Source organism: Leptodactylus fuscus, chromosome 5 (assembly GCF_031893055.1).
Source record: "Leptodactylus fuscus isolate aLepFus1 chromosome 5, aLepFus1.hap2, whole genome shotgun sequence".
Taxonomy (NCBI): Eukaryota; Metazoa; Chordata; class Amphibia; order Anura; family Leptodactylidae; genus Leptodactylus; species Leptodactylus fuscus.
The window spans coordinates 41,653,189-41,674,457 of NC_134269.1; the positions used below are offsets into that span (position 1 = coordinate 41,653,189).

The window sequence follows — 21,269 nt, forward strand, 5'->3', positions numbered from 1 at the left end:
GCACCCCCTGTTGGAGATCCTTAGTATATCACGCATACAGGAATCACCCCCATACATTATAGGCTTGTGTTACATAGAGGGCATTATTCACACTAGTCTCACTGATGTCTGATGCTTGTCATAAGAATGAATTGAGGTTATAAAAGGGTTGTCTTTTGGCTGAGGGTCCATGACAGCAGCCATTGGGGATACCATGTGCTTTCATGGTGGCTCAGGAGCTTGTAATATAAAGCTGGCAGCGTGGTCAGTGGCAGCACGAATCTGGCATAGCTCCAGCAGGTGGTAAGGTGACGCCTGGTGCTGAGCACAAGGAGCTTAGCCATGAGAGCAGGGGCCCAGGTAGTGACACAAAGGTAACCAAGGCTGCAGGGACAGGCCTGGCGCATAGAATGTGCTGGGACCGGTTGGACCTCTCTTACTGTGTTTGTGTGCACAGTGCTTAGGAGTTGTCAGTTTCTGGAAGTTATTGCCAGGAGGGGTAGCCAGAGGCTAATAGCACACACTCACATGCCAACAGTCATTATAGTGTTATGTCACATCTCACCCTGACCACAGTGGAGATAGGATTTGCTATTTTATGAAATGGTCATTAGGGGGCAGTGTTATCCACTTGATGCTATATATTGTGCCTCTACTTCACATTTGGAAATACTTTTCTTGAAAGGGGGGGGGGGTGTTGTAATCCAACTACACAAGTCTCCTGGCTAGTGATAATGTGAACATGGCATTTTCTTGCATTGAAGATGCTCCACATCCCCTGGTCTGCAAATGTAGGCAAAGCCCTCAGCACAACATGTCATACATTATACAGGAAGTTCTTTCATTCAGTTGGGAGTTAAGACTGGCAAATGGACAGGTCTGCCCGTGCTGGGCTCACAGGACAGTCAGAACGTTTCCTTTGTATATTCATGACTCCCTTTGTGTTTTTTTGGTCTATTCTAGATCCTATTTCAATGCTTTTAAATGGGGCAGCCATGACACAAAACTATAATGAATTCAGTATAGCAAGTCCACAAGTTCCCCAGACATGTTGTATTACAAGTTCTGTACAGAGCTGGACTTGTGCTGTGTGTGGGGTCTTGTACATAGTGTAAAGAATGGTCTCATTTTCTTCTAGTCTCCAATTTGTCTTCCTTGATTTATTGCAGACAGGAATTCTGACCTTTAGATTTACAACATGGATATTTGGACAACCCCTCTGTGGGGTCACCAATACATTTATATAACAGCATAGACCAATTGCCTCACAGATCATTAGATTTGGAGGGGGGGTAACAGTTTAGACAAAGCTCTACTCAGATTCAATTAGACCCTAAAGTGACCGTCCGCTACTTTATACTCCCCCTCTGAGGGCAGCATGAAGTGATGACCAGCAGGAGGCGCTGTCAGCAGTTTATACCTTGCCACACTGACCTCAGCAAGGAGTGACTTGAGCTGAAAACATTTCATCCAGATTTTTGCCAGGGATTCACAGCAAAATCCATCTTTCAGCTTCACAAATTATACCATGACATAACACTGAGGCGCTTGTCTTCACGAGATTTGTACTTAAGTACCCATCTGTCCTGTTATACTAACTATAATGCGTAAATTGTGTTCATACTAAAAGCAGCTGCATCCCCCTACTCCAGATTATCTGTTACATATCTATTAGGCACCTTTTAAGAGGACCCAACCCCCTTCTGTAAGACTATTGTGAGATTTTCAGGTTTTATTGTATTTGTATACACTTCGCATCCAGCATGCATTGCTATACAACATGTAATGGCAAACCACAGTTGCTGATGACTTTTGTCCTCACTTTCCTCGACATGACGATGTAGAACAGCTCAGGAAATGAGACCATCACAAACAGTTATTACAAAGATTTACTGGTTTCATATGGCAGGTATTACAAAGATTGTTGAATATTTACAGAAATATCTACAGACATGCCTAGAAACATGGCCAGAATGTAATATGGTAACGTTCATTGCAAGGCAGTTGGGCAAGAGCAAGTTCGGTTGAATTCATCACATAAAAAACTATAAACATTAGGAAGCTTCTTCATCCTCGATCTTTGGAGCCAGGTAGTATTTCACATGACCCATATCGGCAATTTTGTATTCCACCACTGAAACAAAGAGAGAAGATTAGGCTCTATTCACATCAGCATCCTAGGTTATAATAGAGATCTGTTGAATTCACTGCAGGCCTGGTGTGTTAGACCCATTATAGAATTCTAGTCTCTAAAATCCAGCTACACAGGGCACTGTAATGTGTTACTGTACATGCAGGGCAAGTGTCAGTATGAATCAGTTCATTACATGTAGCCTTATAGGGGCAAAAGACTAGACAGAATGTACATTAATGAGATGTAAAACATTTGCTCTACCATATTCAATGCCATTACTACCATGATCAGCCAGAGACCTACACATTACTTACCTAGTGGGATATCTGCAGACATGCTGAGGGTCACTGTTGGGGACAGGGGTGTGGCTTTGGTGAAGAAATTAAGATACCTCAAAGCAAATGTAAGCTGTACTGGCTCATTCATTTCTATTGTAACCTAAAAAGAGAAAGGAAATTGTTTGATGTACTCCAATTAACACATTGGACATGTAATAGAAGGCTAATGTCTAATACTTACAGCTTCTTCCTCCTTATCCACATTTGATGTCTGTGACAGCTTGACATTCCCTGTTCCCAGTTCACCACTTGCAGAGAATTTGACTCCATCTTTTGCACATGAGATGACAACAGCATCGCCAATCTGGCTAAGATCTCTACAAATACGTGCAAATTCCCCAGATGGCATCTTTATAACACAACTATATTCCTGTTCCTGTTGAGAAAACAAGGTAACCATTACTATTTCAATACAGAATTTCAACAAAGACATCATTTTATAATGTCAAGTTTTACATGTTACTATAGTGCAGCAGACTACACAGTGTACATGCTGCACACCTTAAGTGTCATGTTCACACATGCAGCAATACAGAAGTTACACTGGACCAGTCTAGATGGGCAGGGGTCCAACTGCCAGGACCACCGCTATTTAGAGTGCATCAAGTGAGCACAACTGATCTGCAGCAATTCTGCAAGTCAGACCCTCACCAACCTAAAACTGATGTCTTATTTTATGGATAGGATTGTTTGTTTGTAAAAGGTGGATACCCAATCTAAAAGACTAGCAAGAACAATTAGCTTTAAGAAAACCTAAACATCAGGGAAGGAACTTACTGGAATTCCTAACTGCTCGACATCCAGATCCATCAACTTCATCTCGTAGTCTGAAACTTTTTCTTGATCTGAAGGGAGAAAAGGAAATTATAAGTTAATGGCTGGCATCCATCATGGAGCAGAGACAAGAGATTGAATGTGTCTGTGGCAGGTCCCAAGAATAGTTTATTAGGACATACATTCCAGACAAAATCTTGGCACAGCACATCAGAAGTAAAGCAGGCAATACCCTTCAGAATTAACCTTTAGCTGTCACCTAGACAAAGGCCTCCATGGCACAAAGATCTACACATTCTTGTGGACATCTCAAATGCAAATGGGCTATTGGCGCTATACCCACATGCCTACACATCATCAGCTACCCACACAATGAAGACATTATCCAAAATTTTGCAGGGTAACCGGACTAGATGCTTTCATTTTCATAAGAGCTTCTGAAAAACTGGATATAGTGGCTCACGGCAACATTAAGATTTCCACTTATTTCACAGACCTTTTGGAAAATGAAAGCCGCTGCACAAATGGGACAGTTGCCTGTTGCGACCACTCTCCAAATGAGTTTAGAGCAGCTGTCAGCAACCTTTGGCTCTCCAGCTGCTGAGAAGCAACAACTTTCAACATGGTCCATTCACTTCCATAGGACTTCCAAGAACAGCAGAGCATGATGGGAGTTGTAGTTTGTGGTTGTACAACAGCTGGAGTGCCAAAGGTTGCCTACACCTGGTTTACAGCATCATTCTCAATCTGGTTAACCCTTTGCAACATTTAATCACAATGGAAGGCCACTGCAAATTTCATTCAAGGGAAAACACTTTGGGAACAAGACACTTTGTTGCCAAGACCGTTCATGTGAAATCAAAACTTACTTGGGGATTCAAAGACCATTGTGACTGTGTCTGCATTGTCCTCGGCTCTCAGAGTAATTATGTCTTCACTCGCTGCACACTTCAGGATTTTTGACATACTGCAGAGACAAAAATTATATAAAGCTTAAAAAAAAAACTTATTAAATTGAGAAATGAAGTTTAAGACACCACTTGGATCCTATCTGTATTAGCTAGAATAAGTAGCCTATGTAGATCTACTCTGAAGATTGTCCATGGCCACTATGAAAAAGATCATTCTTGCATAAAGATGAGTTATTGGACTCCAGGCACCTGCACAGTTCATTGAAGCCAAGGAAAGGCAGGCATCAAAGAAGCACTGCACAGGTGTCAGGAGTACAGAAGTCAGGTACCTAATAAAAACAGACACTAGGGTCCACACCAATGCCTCAGTCTCCATTGTTTTGTTTGACCAGGGCCTGAACCAGACCTCTAAAACCAGCAGTGATACAGGTACCCCAGCAAACCCCACTGACTAATGTGGTCTGCCATTTCAAAACAAAACGGCAGAGATAAGTCCGCTATACAGGACCTTTTTTTGCTGCATATTTTAGGCGGCTTCTGCGATGGAGTCTCCCTTAGCTGTCATGAGACACTAAACTAATGACCTGTGACTTGTTTAGTGTCCTAGATTATCCAAACTGGGACATTCCAGTAACTAAAGATCACCCCTTGATCATTAGAACTGGGTTTCTAACCAGCTAACTAGTCAAAGCGGCAATGCTTCAAAATGGTCAGAACACCCTAAGGATCATCAGGGGTCCCAGTGGTAAGCCCACACTGATTTAAGGCAAGGAGATTAATAAATATATATATATATATATATATATATATATATATATATATAGACACACACAGAGATGTGGATGTAATAGGTTAACTCGTAGGATTCTGAAAAGTTATGAGTAGTTTTACAAAATCCACCATATAAATTGTAGCTAGAGGACTAATGCTTTGGCCTGGTTTTAGGTTCCTGCCCTTGTCTATGTTACACATGCGGCTCTGCCATTACAAGGAAGGCGCAAGCTCCGCCCACCAGGTTTTCCCGCCCGAATCATGGCGCTCAGCTGCCGTGACGTCACCCAAGTACAAGTGAAGAAAAACGCGCCAGAAAGAAACAAGAGCGGGCATGTCCTGTCTGTGGTGACACCAGCCGGCCACAAAGCCCGCCACCTGTCCAGTTACAGTACGTGCACACACAGCCAGTATAACACTGACGTGAGCTGCAGCTGCCAACAAGTATAACTTATGGGAGCGAATAATTTGCCGCCATAGTCACCCCCCTACACATCACAATCCCCTCACAGCAGAACAATATTCTCCTCAGGGTGTTACCTGCTCATTTTGACGCCGATGGATTGGTTTCTGTCGCAGCGATAAGTGTCAAATCCGTCAGAGCGGAGGGTGAGCTGCACCAGGGAGACGTGAGACGAGTCCATGCTCTGCAGGCTGATGCCGCTGGAGGTGATGTCCCAGCAGGCCTCATCGATGAGATCTTTCAGCGCTTCCAGCACCTTCTTCAGGATGGAGCCTTGTACTAGTCTGGCCTCAAACATGATGGCGGTGAGCGAGTGTCAGTCAAGGTAGTAAGCGCTGTGTAGATGATGGGTTTCCCGCCTCCTGCTCTCGGCTCCCCGGTCTCCTCTCCTCCTGTCTCCTCACACTGTGGCGCCAAATAAGCCCGGCAGCGCCGCCTCCTCAGGCTTATATGGAGCGCGTCACGTGACTACAACGTCACCTGAAGGAGAAGGGCGCCAAATTCGTTTCCCGCCTTTGGAGCTCCTTGTCTCTGGAGAATAATGTATGAGGAGAAGAAGTAGTAATGTGCAGGACTGTGTGTGGTGTCTGCACTGACTGTATACAGCAGCTCTATAGTATATACACACACATTGCAGTAGACTATGGTGGCACTATATAAATGAATGAAACCTACATAAATCTATATAGTTATAAAGGTATTTTCACACCGACTAGAATTATCTATGCAGTAATTTATCACAGGGGTCTCTAGTCATGCTGGAGAATTTATCTACCCTCCTATGCCAGTCTTCTGGCACTAAGTTGCTAATGGTGGGTCTGAGGGCCGATTCACATCTAGCCCCTTGTTCACATCTGCCTTGGTATTCCGTCTGGGGAAGTCCACATGAGGCCTCCCCGCAACGGAATACTGAACGCAACTGCAAGTGGTGTGCCAGTGAAAGCACACGGACCCCATAGACTATAATGGGGTCCGTGTGCTTGCTGCCAGATCTCCACAGGGATCATGCGGACAGGAAAGTAGTTCACAATCTATTTTCCTATCCACATGATTCGTGTGGGCAGCACACGGACCCCATTATAGTCTATGGAGTCCGTGCGCTTTCACTGGCACACCGCTTGCAGTTGCGTTCGGTATTCCGTTCGGAGGGTCCCCATGCGATGTGAACCAAGCATAAGACACCAGTCCATGCCTTAATCTCCCGCTTAGATTACTGCAACACCCTTATCCATTGACTCCCAGCAAAGACCCTCGTCCCCCTCCAGTCCACCTTAAACTGCGCTGCTCGCTTAATTCACCTCGCCTTCCCTTCTTCATCGGCCGCTTTCCTCTGCCAATCCCTCCACTGCTTACCTATTGCCCAGCAAATAGAGTTCAGGTTACTAATATTAACATACAAAGCCATCCACAACCTGTCCCCTCCATATACCTCCAACCTAATCTCCCGCTACCTGCCCACACGTAACCTCTGATCTTCGAAAGATCTCCTACTCCGCTCTTCTCTCATCCGCTCCTCACAGAACCGTCTCCAAGATTTCTCCCGTGCATCCCCCATTCCCCCTACGCCCAACCAGCAGCACAACTGGGGTATTTCTGCCCCTGTGAGCTGTTAGGACAGGTGGAACTTTTAATTAACTAACAGCTTTACCCCCTATAAAGAGGCTGCAAGACCTCCTCCCCCCTGTGTTTTTTTCTGTCCTGTGCGGACAGGACAGGTCAGGTGGCAGGGGGGGGGGAGAGGTGTTGTAACCTCTTACTAGGGGGCACCTCTCCCTCCGGTTTTAGCTTACCTCCGCTCCTTGCCTCCTCCCGTCTGGGGTGCGCTCATCTTCCCCATGTGCCGGCGCGTGTCTGCCGGCACTTCGGCGGGTCAGGAGGCGGGGAGGAACTTCTCTTCCCCGGTGGCATAGGGGAACGGTTGTGCGCGGCCGTGTTCCCGGGCGGTGGAACTTCCGCTTCCGGGTTTGCCGCGCATGTGCAGTTCTCCGGCCGTCGGGCGCCGCTAACTGCGGGGTTTTTTGGTGTTTTCTTCCCCCCTCCGGTCGGATGGTGGGGGGGGAAGTATTCAGGTCTCCTCCTGGACATTTACAGCTTCCTGGGGCCCCGGTTTTTTACAGTATTTCGGGGCTCTGTTGTGTAGGGGGCGGGGCCTCATCGTAACTCCGCCCCTTTTTGGTTTGCCCGGCTTATTTAAACTTCCCCCTGTCAGTACTGCCTTGCTTGCTCACTCTCTGGGTGCTCAAGCTGTCGGTTTGTCCCTCAAGCACATTGGGGTGGTTGACCGTGTTGTTTTCAGGTTTGGCAGGGGGAGGCAGGGGCTGGCAGACCTGGTCACTTATATGGAGCCTGAATAACTTTGTTTTGCTTTCTCCTTAGTATGTCCTCCTCTTCTTCTTCCGTGCTCCCCTCCCGGGGTAAGGCGACCTCCAAAAGGAAGCATTTATCCTGCGGTAAATGCAGGATTCCTTTACCCGACGGGTATGAGTATAGAGATTGCCATGGATGCAGAGGCCCCCCATCAGAGGATACCCCCCCTGCGTGATGTGGTCGGCTGGGTAAAAGACTTCGTTCATCAGTCTATGAGAGAAGTTAAGGATACTATCTCTCACATGGCAAAAAGACCTCGTGTGGAGCCCAGCTCTCTCTCTCTCCCACCATTGGAGGATCTCCATATTGGGGAGCTGGATTCAGAGGAGGAATCCGAGGAAGTGGAGAAATCAATATTTCCGTTGGAAAAGATGCCCAGACTCCTCAAGACCATCCGGGCAAAGGACCGTGAGAGCGGGGAAGGATCCAGCAGGAGATCTAGATCCTTCAGGGCAAATTCGGATTTAGTCCGAAAGATGGAGGCAGAATGGAGACGGCCTGAAAGAGCGTTTAACGCCACTAAACGCTTTAGATCCTTGTTCCCCATTGCCGAATCCCAGCAGGGAACATGGGGGTTTCCCCCCAAAGTGGATATGGCCGTGGCCAAGCTATCTAAGCGCACGGTGGTCCCGTCTGAAGACGGATCGAATTTGTAGGATCCTATGGACCGCCGCGTCGAGGGCTCCCTGAGGCGGATATATGCAGCCTCCTCCGCCCAGGCTTCGGTGGGCATCTCCGCCAGCGAAGTGGTGTCAGGCCTGCGGGCTGAGTTGTCTTCCCTGGCTAGGGACATCGACACCGGAGTTCATCGTGACGACCTGCTATCAGCCATGTCAGATATTAATCTGATGGTAGACCACCTATCTGAGGCGGCCTTTTACCAGACGAAGCTGGCTTCTAGGGCAATGGCGCTTTCCACCGCAGCCAGACGCCCATTATGGCTCAAACCATGGAGAGTCGATAATGCCTCTAAATTTAATTTGTGCGCCCTCCCCTTCGAGCCTGGGAGGCTATTCGGTAGGGAATTAGACCGAATCATGGAAGGCCTCGCGGATTCCAAGGGGAAGAACCTCCCTCAACCCTCCAACAGCGGAAGACCTTCCTTTCGGGGCCGCGGATTTTCTAGGAGGGGCTCTCGAGGCCAGAGACGCTCCGGCCCTCAGACCAGAGGGAGAGGTCGTGGCGCCTCCCGTGACCAGCAGAAGCGCTCATCCTTCTGACTACCCGACCTCCCTTCCCCGCGCCCCCGCAGCTGTAGGCGGCCGGCTTTCCCATCATTTGGCCGCTTGGAGTCTTCATATTCAGGACCCTTGGGTCTTACAACTGATCCAGGAAGGCTACAGAATAAGTTTCATATCTCACCCTGCGGAGAAATTTATAACAACTCGCCCTTTTCAGGGCACCAAACAACTTCATCTAGAAAGGTCCGTTCAGGAGTACGTGGACAAAGCCGCGCTGGAACCCGTTCCTCTCACAGAACGCGGCCAAGGCATTTATTCTCCGGTCTTCTTAGTTCCCAAGTCGTCAGGCGGATGGCGGATGATCATCGATCTCAGGTACCTGAATCAGTTCATCCACAAGGTACGGTTCCGGATGGAAACCATCAGATCGGTACTCCCCTTCCTGCAGCCCGGGGATCATTTCGTCACCTTGGACCTAAGGGACGCATACCTCCACGTACCTATTTTTCCAGCTCACAGAAAATTCCTAAGGACTGCTGTGTACTTAAACGGAAGGTTGTCTCATTTCCAGTTTACGGCTCTCCCATTCGGCATATCCTCGGCCCCCCACACCTTCACAAAGGTAGTGGCTCCGGTCGCAGCCGCCCTGCGCCTCCAGGGGATCTTTTTAGTTCCATATCTAGACGACTGGCTCCTAAAAGCCCGGTCAAAGGAGGTTCTCGCCACACAACTAGAGACCACAGTGGCTTTACTAAACGAGCTGGGCTGGCTAGTAAACTGGCAGAAGTCAGTAGTGGTTCCATCAACCCGGATCCAGTTCCTGGGATTCATCTTGGACTCTCTCAGTATGACGATCTCCCTGCCCTCTCCTCGCAAGGAGAAGATTGGTCGAGCGGCTCATCACCTATCCATTACCCGGAAGGTTACTATCAGGATGGCCATGAAGGTCCTAGGTCTCATGTCCGCCACCATCGAGGCAGTCCCCTGGGCCCTGTGGCACATGCGCCCCTTACAAAGCGAGATCTTGAGAGTCTGGAACCACAGGACTTCAGAAGCCTATCCAGTTATCCATCAGTACCCGTCAATCACTGGCTTGGTGGTCTCATCTCCAAGACGGGAAGTCCACGGTCCAGACCTCCTGGATCCTGTTGACGACAGATGCCTCCCTCACAGGATGGGGAGCGCATCTAGGGGAGACCCCGGTACGAGGTACATGGAATCGTCTGGAGAAAATGCGCTCGTCCAATTGGCACGAGCTTACGGCAGTTCACCGTGCTCTTCTGGCGTTTGCACATCACCTGCAGGGACAAGCGGTGAAGATAAGGACAGACAACTTAACAGTAGTTCACTACATCAACAAACAAGGGGGAACCGGATCCCCCTCTCTCCTGCAGGTGACCAACCTAATATTCTCGTGGGCAGAAAGGAATCTGTCCCAGTTGTCGGCTTTTCACATTCGAGGTCGCTTGAACATCCTTGCGGATCAGCTCAGCAGAGGCCTGGTGACGTCAGGTGAATGGTCCTTGGATCCAGAAATCTTTCACCATCTTACCGAGATGTGGGGTCTCCCCGAGGTGGATCTGATGGCCACCCAGTACAACGCCAAAGTAGAAAGGTTTTGCTCCCTGTACCAGGAGGACAACCCTTTGGCGGTAGATGCCCTGTCAATACCTTGGAGGTTCAAACTGGCATACGTTTTTCCTCCCATTCCGATGATTCCGAAGGTATTGGCGAAACTCAGGCAGGACCAGACCTCGGCAATAGTGATCATGCCGTTCTGGCCAAAAAGGGCATGGTTTACCCACCTCATTCTGATGAGTCGAGGGATCTACTGGAGGCTTCCATCAGTCCACAACCTGGTAACTCTAAACAGACAGCTCTGCCAGGACCTGGACAGGTTCAACCTCACTGCCTGGAGGTTAACCGCGCCGTATGTGGAGATAGAGGATTGTCCCAGGGAGCGCTAAGAACACTAGCCCATTCAAGAGCGGAATCTACTAACCGGAGCTATCAGAGGATCGCCCGTGTATTCCGAGGCTGGTGTGAGGAGAACCAGCGCGATGCCGACAGAAATTCAATTGTGGAGTTCCTACAAGACGGCCTAGAGAGGGGGCTTTCACCAGCCACCCTGAAGGTTCAAGTTTCAGCGCTGTCCGCTCTCCTGGAAACTCGGCTATCGCAAGATCCTCTAATTAAGCAGTTCCTAAGAGGGGCCGCCAGGCTCCGACCCCAGGTACAACCTCCAGTCCCTCGGTGGGATCTGGCTGCAGTTCTACAAGGGCTATGTGCTCCCCCCTTCGAACCTTTATCTGATGTGGATTGGAACTACCTGTCATACAAGGTTACCTTTCTGTTGGCAATAACCTCCGCCAAAAGAGTTGGAGAACTACAGGCCTTAGCGGCCTCTGAACCCTTCATAACCTTTTTCTCTGACAGGGTACAGCTGAGGTTTGTTCCAGGATTTTTGCCAAAAGTACCTTCACTTCAGAATATCAACCAGGTAATTTCTTTACCGGCCTTCTTTCCCTCCCCCACGTCCGAGTGGGAGGAGAAGATGCACAAGCTGGACTTGGTTAGGGCACTTCGGATCTACCTGGACCGTACAGCCTCCTTCCGGAGATCAGAAAATCTGCTGATCAACGTATTTGGCCACAACAGAGGTGTCAAAGCATCGAAGGGGACTCTGTCCAGATGGATCAAGGAGGCCATCACTTGCTCCCTGCGTGCTCAAGACCTTCCGGTACCTGAGTTTGTCCGTGCCCATGCCACCAGAGCAGTGGCGACGTCCTGGGCAGAAAGACGTTCCCTTTCCTTGGAACAGATATGTGCCGCTGCTTCCTGGAGTTCACAGCTGACCTTCGCCAGACACTACAGGTTAGATTGGCGTGCGGCGGATTCCACAGCATTTGGACAGTCTGTCTTGGCATCAGGCTGCCAGGATCACCCACCCTGGGGTAATGGCGATACTTGCTAAATCCCCAGTTGTGCTGCTGGTTGGGCGTAGGGGGAATGGAAGATTATGAATGATAATCTGTTTTCCCTTAGCCCAAACAGCAGCACAAGGCTCCCTCCCAGATCCTTGTTATGGTGTATTGTATTTGTATTGTATTTATATACTTTGATACTAACACAGGGGGGAGGAGGTCTTGCAGCCTCTTTATAGGGGGTAAAGCTGTTAGTTAATTAAAAGTTCCACCTGTCCTAACAGCTCACAGGGGCAGAAATACCCCAGTTGTGCTGCTGTTTGGGCTAAGGGAAAACAGATTATCATTCATAATCTTCCATACTCTGGAACTCCTTACCAAGACACATAAGACTGACCCCCACAATCACAGGCTTCAAAAAGGCGCTGAAGATTCACCTATTCAGGAAGGCCTACAACCTCCAATAACACTACTGTCACCACACCGCCATCTGTACAGCCTTCCCCCTCACCTTCTGTCTCTATCCCTCTTCCCTCATAGATTGTAAGCCCTCGCGGGCAGGGCCCTCTACCCCACTGTGCCAGTCGGTCATTGTTAGTATTATATCTGTTGGATATTTTGTGTACAGTATGTAAACCCCCAAATGTAAAGCACCATGGAATTAATATAATAATGTAAAGCACCATGGAATTAATGGTGCTATATAAATAAACAATAATAATAATCTGTGCATGGGTTTCCATTTGGGCAGTCCGTATGGGGACCCCCCAAATGTAAACCTAATCCGCATAAAAAAAGCAGATACCTAAGGAAACGTGTAGACCCCATAGACAATAATGGCGTCCATGTGGTTTCCACACATAAAATGTGGAGAGAAAAGTGCTGCTTGCTACGCTTTTCTCTACACATTTTTCATATAGAGAGGGGAACGGAATGGCATGATCGCAGATGTGAACCGGGCCTGAGTAAAAAAAGAAAAAAACTTATTCTGTTCTCATCACTTTTCTAAAAAGTGGGCAGTGATGGGTTTCTGTGGGTGAAACATTTTTTAAATTTCTGCCAGAAAACTGTGGGTTTAAGATTATAAGCAAAGTCAGCACCATGGTAGTTAGGGCAATATGGTGACTTTGGATGAGGTTCCTGTTGTGCCATCAAAGATCAGTATTTTGCTCTGTGACTCTAATATAAGTGAATGGAGTTGCTTTGTCACACCTGGGGTCTAGTCACAAAAGGATTAGGCACTTTAGTTTTTGACTGACATAGATATAAGTTAAACTTGTTGTGCAGGCAGAAATGGACAACCCATTTAAGCATTAAATCAGCCAGCGGCAGTGAGAAAAATAAAAAAAATTCCTACTTATCTTTCGCTCTGGTGCCTCCCAGCGCGGTCTGGTCTTCTCAGTCCTATGCTGAAGTGTGGTGGCCTCAGCAAAGGACATTGCGTTGTCACTACCTGTAACATCGGGTCTCTTCGTGAGGCCGATGATTACATACCTCCCAACTTTCAAAGAACAGAAAGAGGGACAAAATGCTATGCACACTGTGGCAAATTTACTTCCACATACTCCTACATTGACTCTGTCCATTTTCATCCATTTTCCCATGTACCCCCATACAGTATAATGCTCCTACAGTCATATGCCCCCACATTATAATGTTCCTTTCCAACTGCCCCACAGTATTAAGTCCCTAACCTGGTGCCCCATCCACAGACTCCTCAATCTAGAGGTCATCAGCATCTGGATAAAGTCTGGAGAAGCCCAGGGCAGCTCATTTGATCACTCACCAAACTTCAGTCATTGTAACCCATGCACCCCACGTGACCACTGAGGCTGCTGATTGGCCTCAGTGGTCGCTGGAAAGGGCATGGTGTGGTATGTCCGTGACATTAGTGGTTCCTCTCCAGCGACCGCCTAAATGGCCTCAGCGGTCACATGGAGTAGAGGGGGAATGAGGCGTATGTGAGACCGAACGAGCTGCGGTGTCACATTGGAATGCTGGAGATAGGTGAGTATGTTTTTTTTTCTTAATGTTACGCCTCTTTAAGAATAATGTACCACAGTGCACACAGTATAATGTCACATATTGGCCCTCACACATAGTGGCCCCCCTCCATACAATAAAATGTCCCATAATGGCCACTCCACACAGTGTAATGGAGGTGATTACTGATGATATATCATGAATGTTGTCAGAGACCACTGAGGCCTGTAATTGGCCTCAGTAGTCACGTCAGCATCATAACGAAAATGACGCTGGCATAACATCACGTGGGTTGACACCAACGCCACTGCTGAGGCCCAATCACATGCCACAGGGGTAATACACACAGTGATGTCATAGTACAGGGATAATAAACACAGTGATGTCACAGTACAGGGATAATAAACACAGTGATGTCACAGTACAGGGATAATACACAGTGATGTCACAGTGCAGGGATAATACACACAGTGATGTCACAGTGCAGGGATAATACACACAGTGATGTCACAGTACAGGGATAATAGACACAGTGATGTCACAGTGCAGGGATAATACAGTGATGTCACAGTACAGGGATAATACACAGTGATGTCACAGTGCAGGGATAATACACACAGTGATATCACAGTACAGTGATAATGCACACAGTGATGTCACAGTGCAGGGATAATAGACACAGTGATGTCACAGTGCAGGGATAATACAGTGATGCCACAGTACAGGGATAATACAGTGATGTCACAGTGCAGGGATAATACAGTGATGTTACAGTACAGGGATAATACAGTGATGTCAGTGCAGGGATAATAGACACAATACATAGTTACATAGTTGATGAGGTTGGATAAAGACATCAGTCCATCAAGTCCAACCTACAGTCCTATGAAAATGTTCAGGCACCCCTATTAATCTTGAATGTGATCTACTCACTCATCGTGCACGGTGGGCAGGCATTCAGGGTGCTCCGTCTTCTTCATCCATGCCTCCTCTTCCTGCGATGTCCTCAGGTCCCGTCTTCCTCTCACGAACTGACATTGCTAAAAAAAAATGGCCTGGGCGCATGCGCAGTAGCCGTAGTAGAAGCAGAATGCTACTGCGCATGCGCCCAGGCCATTTTTTTTATCAATGTCAGTTCACGAGCGCCGGAGGAAGACGGGACCCGAGGACATCGCAGGAAGAGGAGGCGTGGATGAAGAAGACGGCGCACCCTGAATGCCCGCCCACCATGCACGATGGGTAAGTAAATCACATTCTTTTTTAGGGTATTATTTTAAAACTGGGGGGTAGTTTAATATAACTTATATTAATATAATAGCATGATTTTGCTGATAGAGCCCCTTTAATCATTTTTAGTTCTAAATATTTTGGTGTTTGCAGCAGCCATTTCAGTTTGATATATCTAATAACTGATGGACACAGTAATATTTCAGGATTGAAATGAGGTTTATTGTTCTAACAGAAAAAGTGCAATATGCATTAAACCAAAATTTGACCGGAGCAAAAGTATGGCCACCTCAACAGAAAAGTGACATTAAAGGGGTATTCCCACGTCGCATACTCACCAGTCTTCGCTGCTGTAAAATCTTCTTTCTTCCTGGTTTCTTGCGTCATTGGTGGGCGGGGTTTCATATGCAAAGCCATACTGTCCGACTACCTCCAGTTTAGCTCTGCCCCAAATTAGCGTGTAGCGCCGCCCACCACATAGCGTGATCCTATGAGATGACTGAAGGACCTGTGATGTTATCAAAGATCCTATAACACTTGGAAATAGCTTGTTCTATATAGTCGGCTAAATCCTAGTGAGCAGAAGGACCAGGTCCTACTAGGATTTAGACTGTTCTATATAAGAAAGCAGCACTCATTTCCCCCCTCCTTTATCTGAGAGCAGGAAGCTAGGTCACAGGACAAAGACACAGGAATAGCTAGAAACACAGGCTCTCTCCCGTGCACTTAGCCCCTCCTCCCTCCCTCCTGAGAGCAGGCAGCTATGTCACTTGACCTTTGAGCAGATAAGTCAAGGGCCGTGTCAACAATTAATTGAATAAACTAAGATAGTGGACAAACAAAGCAGTTTTGCTGAAGCAGTGTATATAGGAAAAGTCTTACATCCACATTAACAATCAGTATAGATAGGATCCTTGTGATGGGACAACCCCTTTAATATTTAGTAGATCATCCTTTTGCAAAGATAACAGCCTCTAGTCGCTTCCTGTAGCTTTTAATCAGTTCCTGGATCCTGGATGAAGGTATTTTGGACCATTCCTCTTTGATGGTCGCCGAGCATGGACAGCCCGCTCTCAAATGATCTGAAAACAAAGATTGTTCAACATAGTTGTTCAGGGGAAGGATACAAAAAGTTGTCTCAGAGATTTAACCTGTCAGTTTCCACTGTGAGGAACATAGTAAGGAAATGGAAGACCACAGGGACAGTTCTTGTTAAGCCCAGAAGTGGCAGGCCAAGAAAAATATCAGAAAGGCAGAGAAGAAGAATGGTGAGAACAGTCAAGGACAATCCACAGACCACCTCCAAAGAGCTGCAGCATCATCTTGCTGCAGATGGTCTCACTGTGTATCGGTCACCAATACAGCGCACTTTGCACAAGGAGAAGCTGTATGGGAGAGTGATGAGAAAGAAGCCGTTTCTGCAAGCACGCCACAAACAGAGTCGCCTGAGGTATGCAAAAGCACATTTGGATGAGCCAGCTTCATTTTGGAAGAAGGTCCTGTGGACTGATGAAAGATTGAGTTGTTTGGTCATACAAAAAGGCGTTATGCGTGGCATCCAAAAAAAACCAAAAAAACAGCATTGTGCAGCATTATATTGAGGACGGCCACTATGGAGCATTATACTGAGGAGAGAGGGCAGGACTGGGCAATTAATAAAAAGTAACCAAAATTGAAAGTCAGCTCAATTAATCGTTGTGAACTTTCCTATATAGATTATTTCAATTATTTTACAACCATGCCATCCAGTCTCACACTGCCACAAGGATCTGTAAGTAACTGTACATCATCTACACTATCCTATCAGGACTGCTGGTATGTGAATAACCAAAACCAAAATTTGGTGGCATGGCGTGTCCGATAGATAGTGGCTGTATCATGTGAAAATGGGAGTGTCCTAAAATAATAATTAATTAATTGTATTCATTAATAGATGCCCAGGAAATGTGAGTGTAAGTGTTATTTTTCTTCATATCCCTTTGTTATACTCTGGGGTCTCCTCAGGCCCCAGAGTACAAAAATAGTCCTTTTACGTATGGTAACTTACATAGGACTGCTGCCTCTCCCTCCCAGTAAAGCAGTCCTATGTCCTGCTTTACATCTTCTATGGTAACTTAGACTTAACTTCCAATCCACCCATGACGGGAATTATACTTTTTCCTAAACCTAGGTAAGGTAGCATTGTCAGACAGAGGATTTAGGCCACATGCACACAACCAAGTGTGCTGTCCGAGGACAATTCCAATGCACGTTTCGTTTTGTGGAATACGGAACATGTTCTATCCAGCTCTGTGACAATGGAAACAAACCCCTATTTAAATCATCCAAATGTCATACAAGTACCTTCTGTGAAAAAAATCGGAACCCCCCTCGCAATGGTGGACCTAGCCTCTCTGCTGCCTGAGGCAGACAATCAAAAGACTGTTGCCATACAAGCCCAAAGCCTGTGCTAGGAGTAACAGGCTATTGCTACTAGCACAGGCTTCGGGCCTATATGGTAATATCCCAGACCACGTGACGTCTGGGACATTACCGTATCGGCCTGAATCCTGCTAGGATTAACATTGGATCCTGGAGAGGTAAGTATCATTGTTTATTATGTTCCCTCACCTCCCCTGGGGCTCCGATTATTATACTCAGGGGTCTGAAAAGATCCCCAAGTATAATAATAGTGGTAGTGGGATCGCGGCCTGAGCCCGGGCCTGGTTACTGCTGGCCATGGAGGCTTGTTGTACTTCACTCATTGATGTGGCATGATGAAGGTCATTGGACCGAAACGTCCCTACTTAACATTGGATCAATTTTTCATGTATACCTAAATACATTTTTTCCATGGTGCATCAACCTATGTTATCTTCACAATAAATGTATTTGTTTATTCGCCACTGAATCAAGAGAGTGCAGCAGATAATTTCTTTTTTGGATACTGACAGGGTCGGAGGACCCATTTTCTGCTTGCACCTCAATCCAACATATGAGTGTGCGGTTCCACTGTTTTTTTACATATAGTAGAAGGGGAATCAGGGGCGTAAGTGAACAGGACTGGGGAGGTATGTAAATAGGCCGCTACCTGCCAAGGGATACTCCAGCAGGTAGCGGCCTAAAAAAAAAAAAGTTATTTTACTTACTGACCTTGTTGCTGCTCCCGCTGCCGCCGCCTCCTATTCTCCCAGCAGTAAGACGTCTGCACAGAGGTCTAAACCAGCGCAGGAGAGGGGCTGCTCGGGTTGTTTTAAGAGCGGCCCTTCTTCTGCGCTAGTTTAGGGGGAAAAAAGTAAAAGAGTAAAGAATAAAAAAGTAAAGAAAAGTAAAGAGTAAAAAATAAAAAGTTTGTCATGGCTGCTACCCCTCTGGAGCGCTGCCTGAGGCCATCGCCTCACCTCGCCTCATTAGAGGTGCGGCGCTGCCCCCTCGTCCTTCACATTCGGTCGTGTGCATGAGGCCTTAGCGTACTGTACATGAACAATAAACTTGTACAGCTCTATGGACTTTATAGGCTCCACCGACTGCCTCCTAATCTTTGTTTCTCCCATCACTAAGTTCTTTCCATTGTGTTTCTACAAGATATAAATAGAATCAGATCATAAAAATCCCTCTCAGCGGCGAGAGTATACTAAAGGCTAGGAAATGTATAGAGGCTACTTCATGAAAAACCGAAATAGATCCCTGTCAGTGAAGGAGCTATAAGGCTGAGTCCCCACATCGCACTTACGTAATGGTTTCCATTTCTTATTTTATTTAACGTTTACAATATTTTTGAGCTAGAAATAGGTAGAACATAGAGGATGTGCACACGGGACAGATTTTCTGTAGTGAAGTGGAAGTGCAGGCCTATGTTGTTTTTGCTAGAGTCAGAAAAAAAATAATGACCCCATATCAAAATAAATGAATTATATTATACAACCATTAATATTTCATCATGAATTAGATACATGATTGATAGATTCTCTCTTAGGGATTCAGTCATTATCTTTGTAATGAGTGATGGAATCTTTACGGCTTCTTGCTCTCCACCTTTGGAGTCAGATGAGGAGTTGGTGGTTTGGTCCCCACAGCCCTGTAGAGCCTATACACAGTACTGTAGCCAGTTGCTGTATATTATCTGCAATCATGGTTCTGTAATTGCAGATATATATCCGGATCCATTCATTTACACACATTTGTAGTTTTTATGGATGCGCATAGAAAAAAAGCCCCAAAAGCACAAGTCTGTTTTTGCGGCTCAGTCCATTCATTTACATGTATGGGTCAGGGAAAATCAGGGATGACACACAGATACTATGCTGTGCGCCATTGTTTCGTTTTTACTGACCCATTCACTACACACAGTTGTGTGCATGAAGCCTCAAGAAGAAGAAACGATTATTGTGTGGAGACAAAACAAGTAACAAAGACCAGAATAACGGTAGTATGAAATGCTCAGTATGGTTGGACATTGCGGTGACCTTAAAAAAGGTCTGATGGAGGTGGCTTGACCTAAGTGGGTAGAGGAGAGGCCTATGGAACGGTAGATGTGCAGGGAACAAACTGAAAATGGCAGAATGACTTTATATTATTTATATCTATAAAATAGATTTTCATTTGTTTTTATAAATGTTTAGCTCAGAAAGCCCCTTTAAGTTCACACTGAGGCAGACAGAAAAATATCCTGCTTCCAGTTTTTCAAGGATTTTTTTTTTTACCTGACATACAGGGCTCTGTTTGCTAAAACCTCTAGTGCTCAAAATCCTATTGTGAGTTTTATTTTCTGCGTCACATTCATTTTCATAGGCCTAGTCTATCTGAAGCAGGGGTGTAACTTGAGGGGGTGCAGAGGGTGCAATCGCACCTGGGCCCAGAAGCCTAAGAGGGCCCATAAGCACCTGGCATCAGTATTGTGATTGCAGCTTCCATATGGCCCATAAGCCAAGGAGACCCACAGATACCCTAACCACACTAAGAGTATGTTCACACAGAGTTTTTTGCAGGCTGATTTTGACGCGGAATCCACTTGCAAAAATGGCTCCCATTGACTTTAATGGGAGCCGCTCACTTTTTTTCCCGCTAGCAGCGGAAAAAAGAAGCGACATGACCTATCTTGCCGCGGATTCTGCAGTGTCCACAGCTCGAGACATGCTCCTGTTTAGGCCTATTCATTGGGGCCTAATCAGGAGCTGCATTGGCATTGTGTCACAGCTAGCCGCGCAGAATGTTCACAAGACCGAAAAGGTTTCCGCGACCTTTTCCTCCATGTGAACATACCCTTAGGTTGATTAAACTCCTTAGCACCCGTAACCATCACTATCAAGAATTCACTGTAGGGATGAGGTAGGGAGCCCCGGACACAAGATTACATCGGGGCCCACAAGACTTTTGTTATGCCACTGATCTGAAGGTAGGGCAGGACACTTTTTTTCCTTTCTGCTAGCTGAAAAAATATGTCCTTGCTTCCCATTGAGAAGCAGCTCTCAGATATTTTTTGAAGCAGATTTTGTGACAGATTGTGGCTCAAAAATAAGCTTTACTCTGTGTGAACATACACTAAGGGTAACCAGACCTCTTTGTGACAACGTTTTTTTCCTGACACAGCATGTCTGTCGCACCAATGTCATGGTGCATTTATTAAGAAAAACATTCTCTGATCCTAAGATTATTGTCCTGTCTGATGCCGAAACATCTTGTCACAATAAGAACTGCAAACTTTGCATTACATCCATGACTTTCCCCCAGTATTTTTTATTTTTGCTCTAGAACCCACTACACAGTAATATTACTGCTGTGAGAAGGTGAAAGGCAAAGTGCTGGAGTCCTGCTATATCACTCCCAGATTCCTGACTTATGTGTGGTCCAGGGCAGATGTGGAATAGGCCTCAGCCCCAGGTACTGGCCCATAAAAGGCTGCAGAACCGCCTGCACTTCAGGGTAGATTCTGGGAGTAGAGAAAGTCGCTGGGTCTGTCTTGACACTGAGAGACTTGTTAGTACAGTTAGTATTTTCTGTTTAGTTAGCGCTCAGGCGAGCAGGATTTTGTTTGACGTTATCTTGCCTGAAGTTAAGGCTATATTTTATTTTGCTCATTTTTGAGCCTGACGTAAAAGTTTGTTTATTTTGCTGTTTTTCCTTAAATAAACCGCTTTGCTGAAAGATTTGTGTCCCTGTCTCTGACTGGCTGGGTCTGCACCACTGTTGCTACCGAGCTACCTTCCCCACTTTGCTCTTACAGAGTGTGGCGGAGATG

The 21,269-nt window shown here is 46.5% G+C and overlaps 2 protein-coding genes and 1 long non-coding RNA gene across 3 annotated transcripts in view; 1 reads left to right on the forward strand and 2 right to left on the reverse strand.

The window, feature by feature from the left end:
• The window catches only part of LOC142202762 (uncharacterized), an 827,816-nt gene extending 815,309 nt beyond the window's left edge, over positions 1-12,507 (reverse strand). The window contains exon 1 of the long non-coding RNA XR_012716090.1: positions 12,301-12,507. This is a non-coding gene — a long non-coding RNA (uncharacterized LOC142202762). The remainder of the gene's footprint in view (positions 1-12,300) is intronic.
• Positions 1-21,269, forward strand: part of LOC142202758 (gastrokine-1-like) — a 474,099-nt gene that overhangs the window by 141,960 nt on the left and 310,870 nt on the right. The window lies entirely within an intron of this gene.
• PCNA (proliferating cell nuclear antigen) lies at positions 1,857-5,783 on the reverse strand. The gene is made up of 6 exons (XM_075276149.1): positions 5,448-5,783; positions 4,095-4,192; positions 3,229-3,296; positions 2,633-2,827; positions 2,428-2,551; positions 1,857-2,113 (listed from the first exon to the last, which is right to left on the reverse strand). The coding sequence occupies exons 1-6, from the start codon at positions 5,666-5,668 to the stop codon at positions 2,034-2,036; spliced, it is 786 nt and encodes a 261-aa protein (XP_075132250.1). The 5' UTR covers positions 5,669-5,783; the 3' UTR covers positions 1,857-2,033.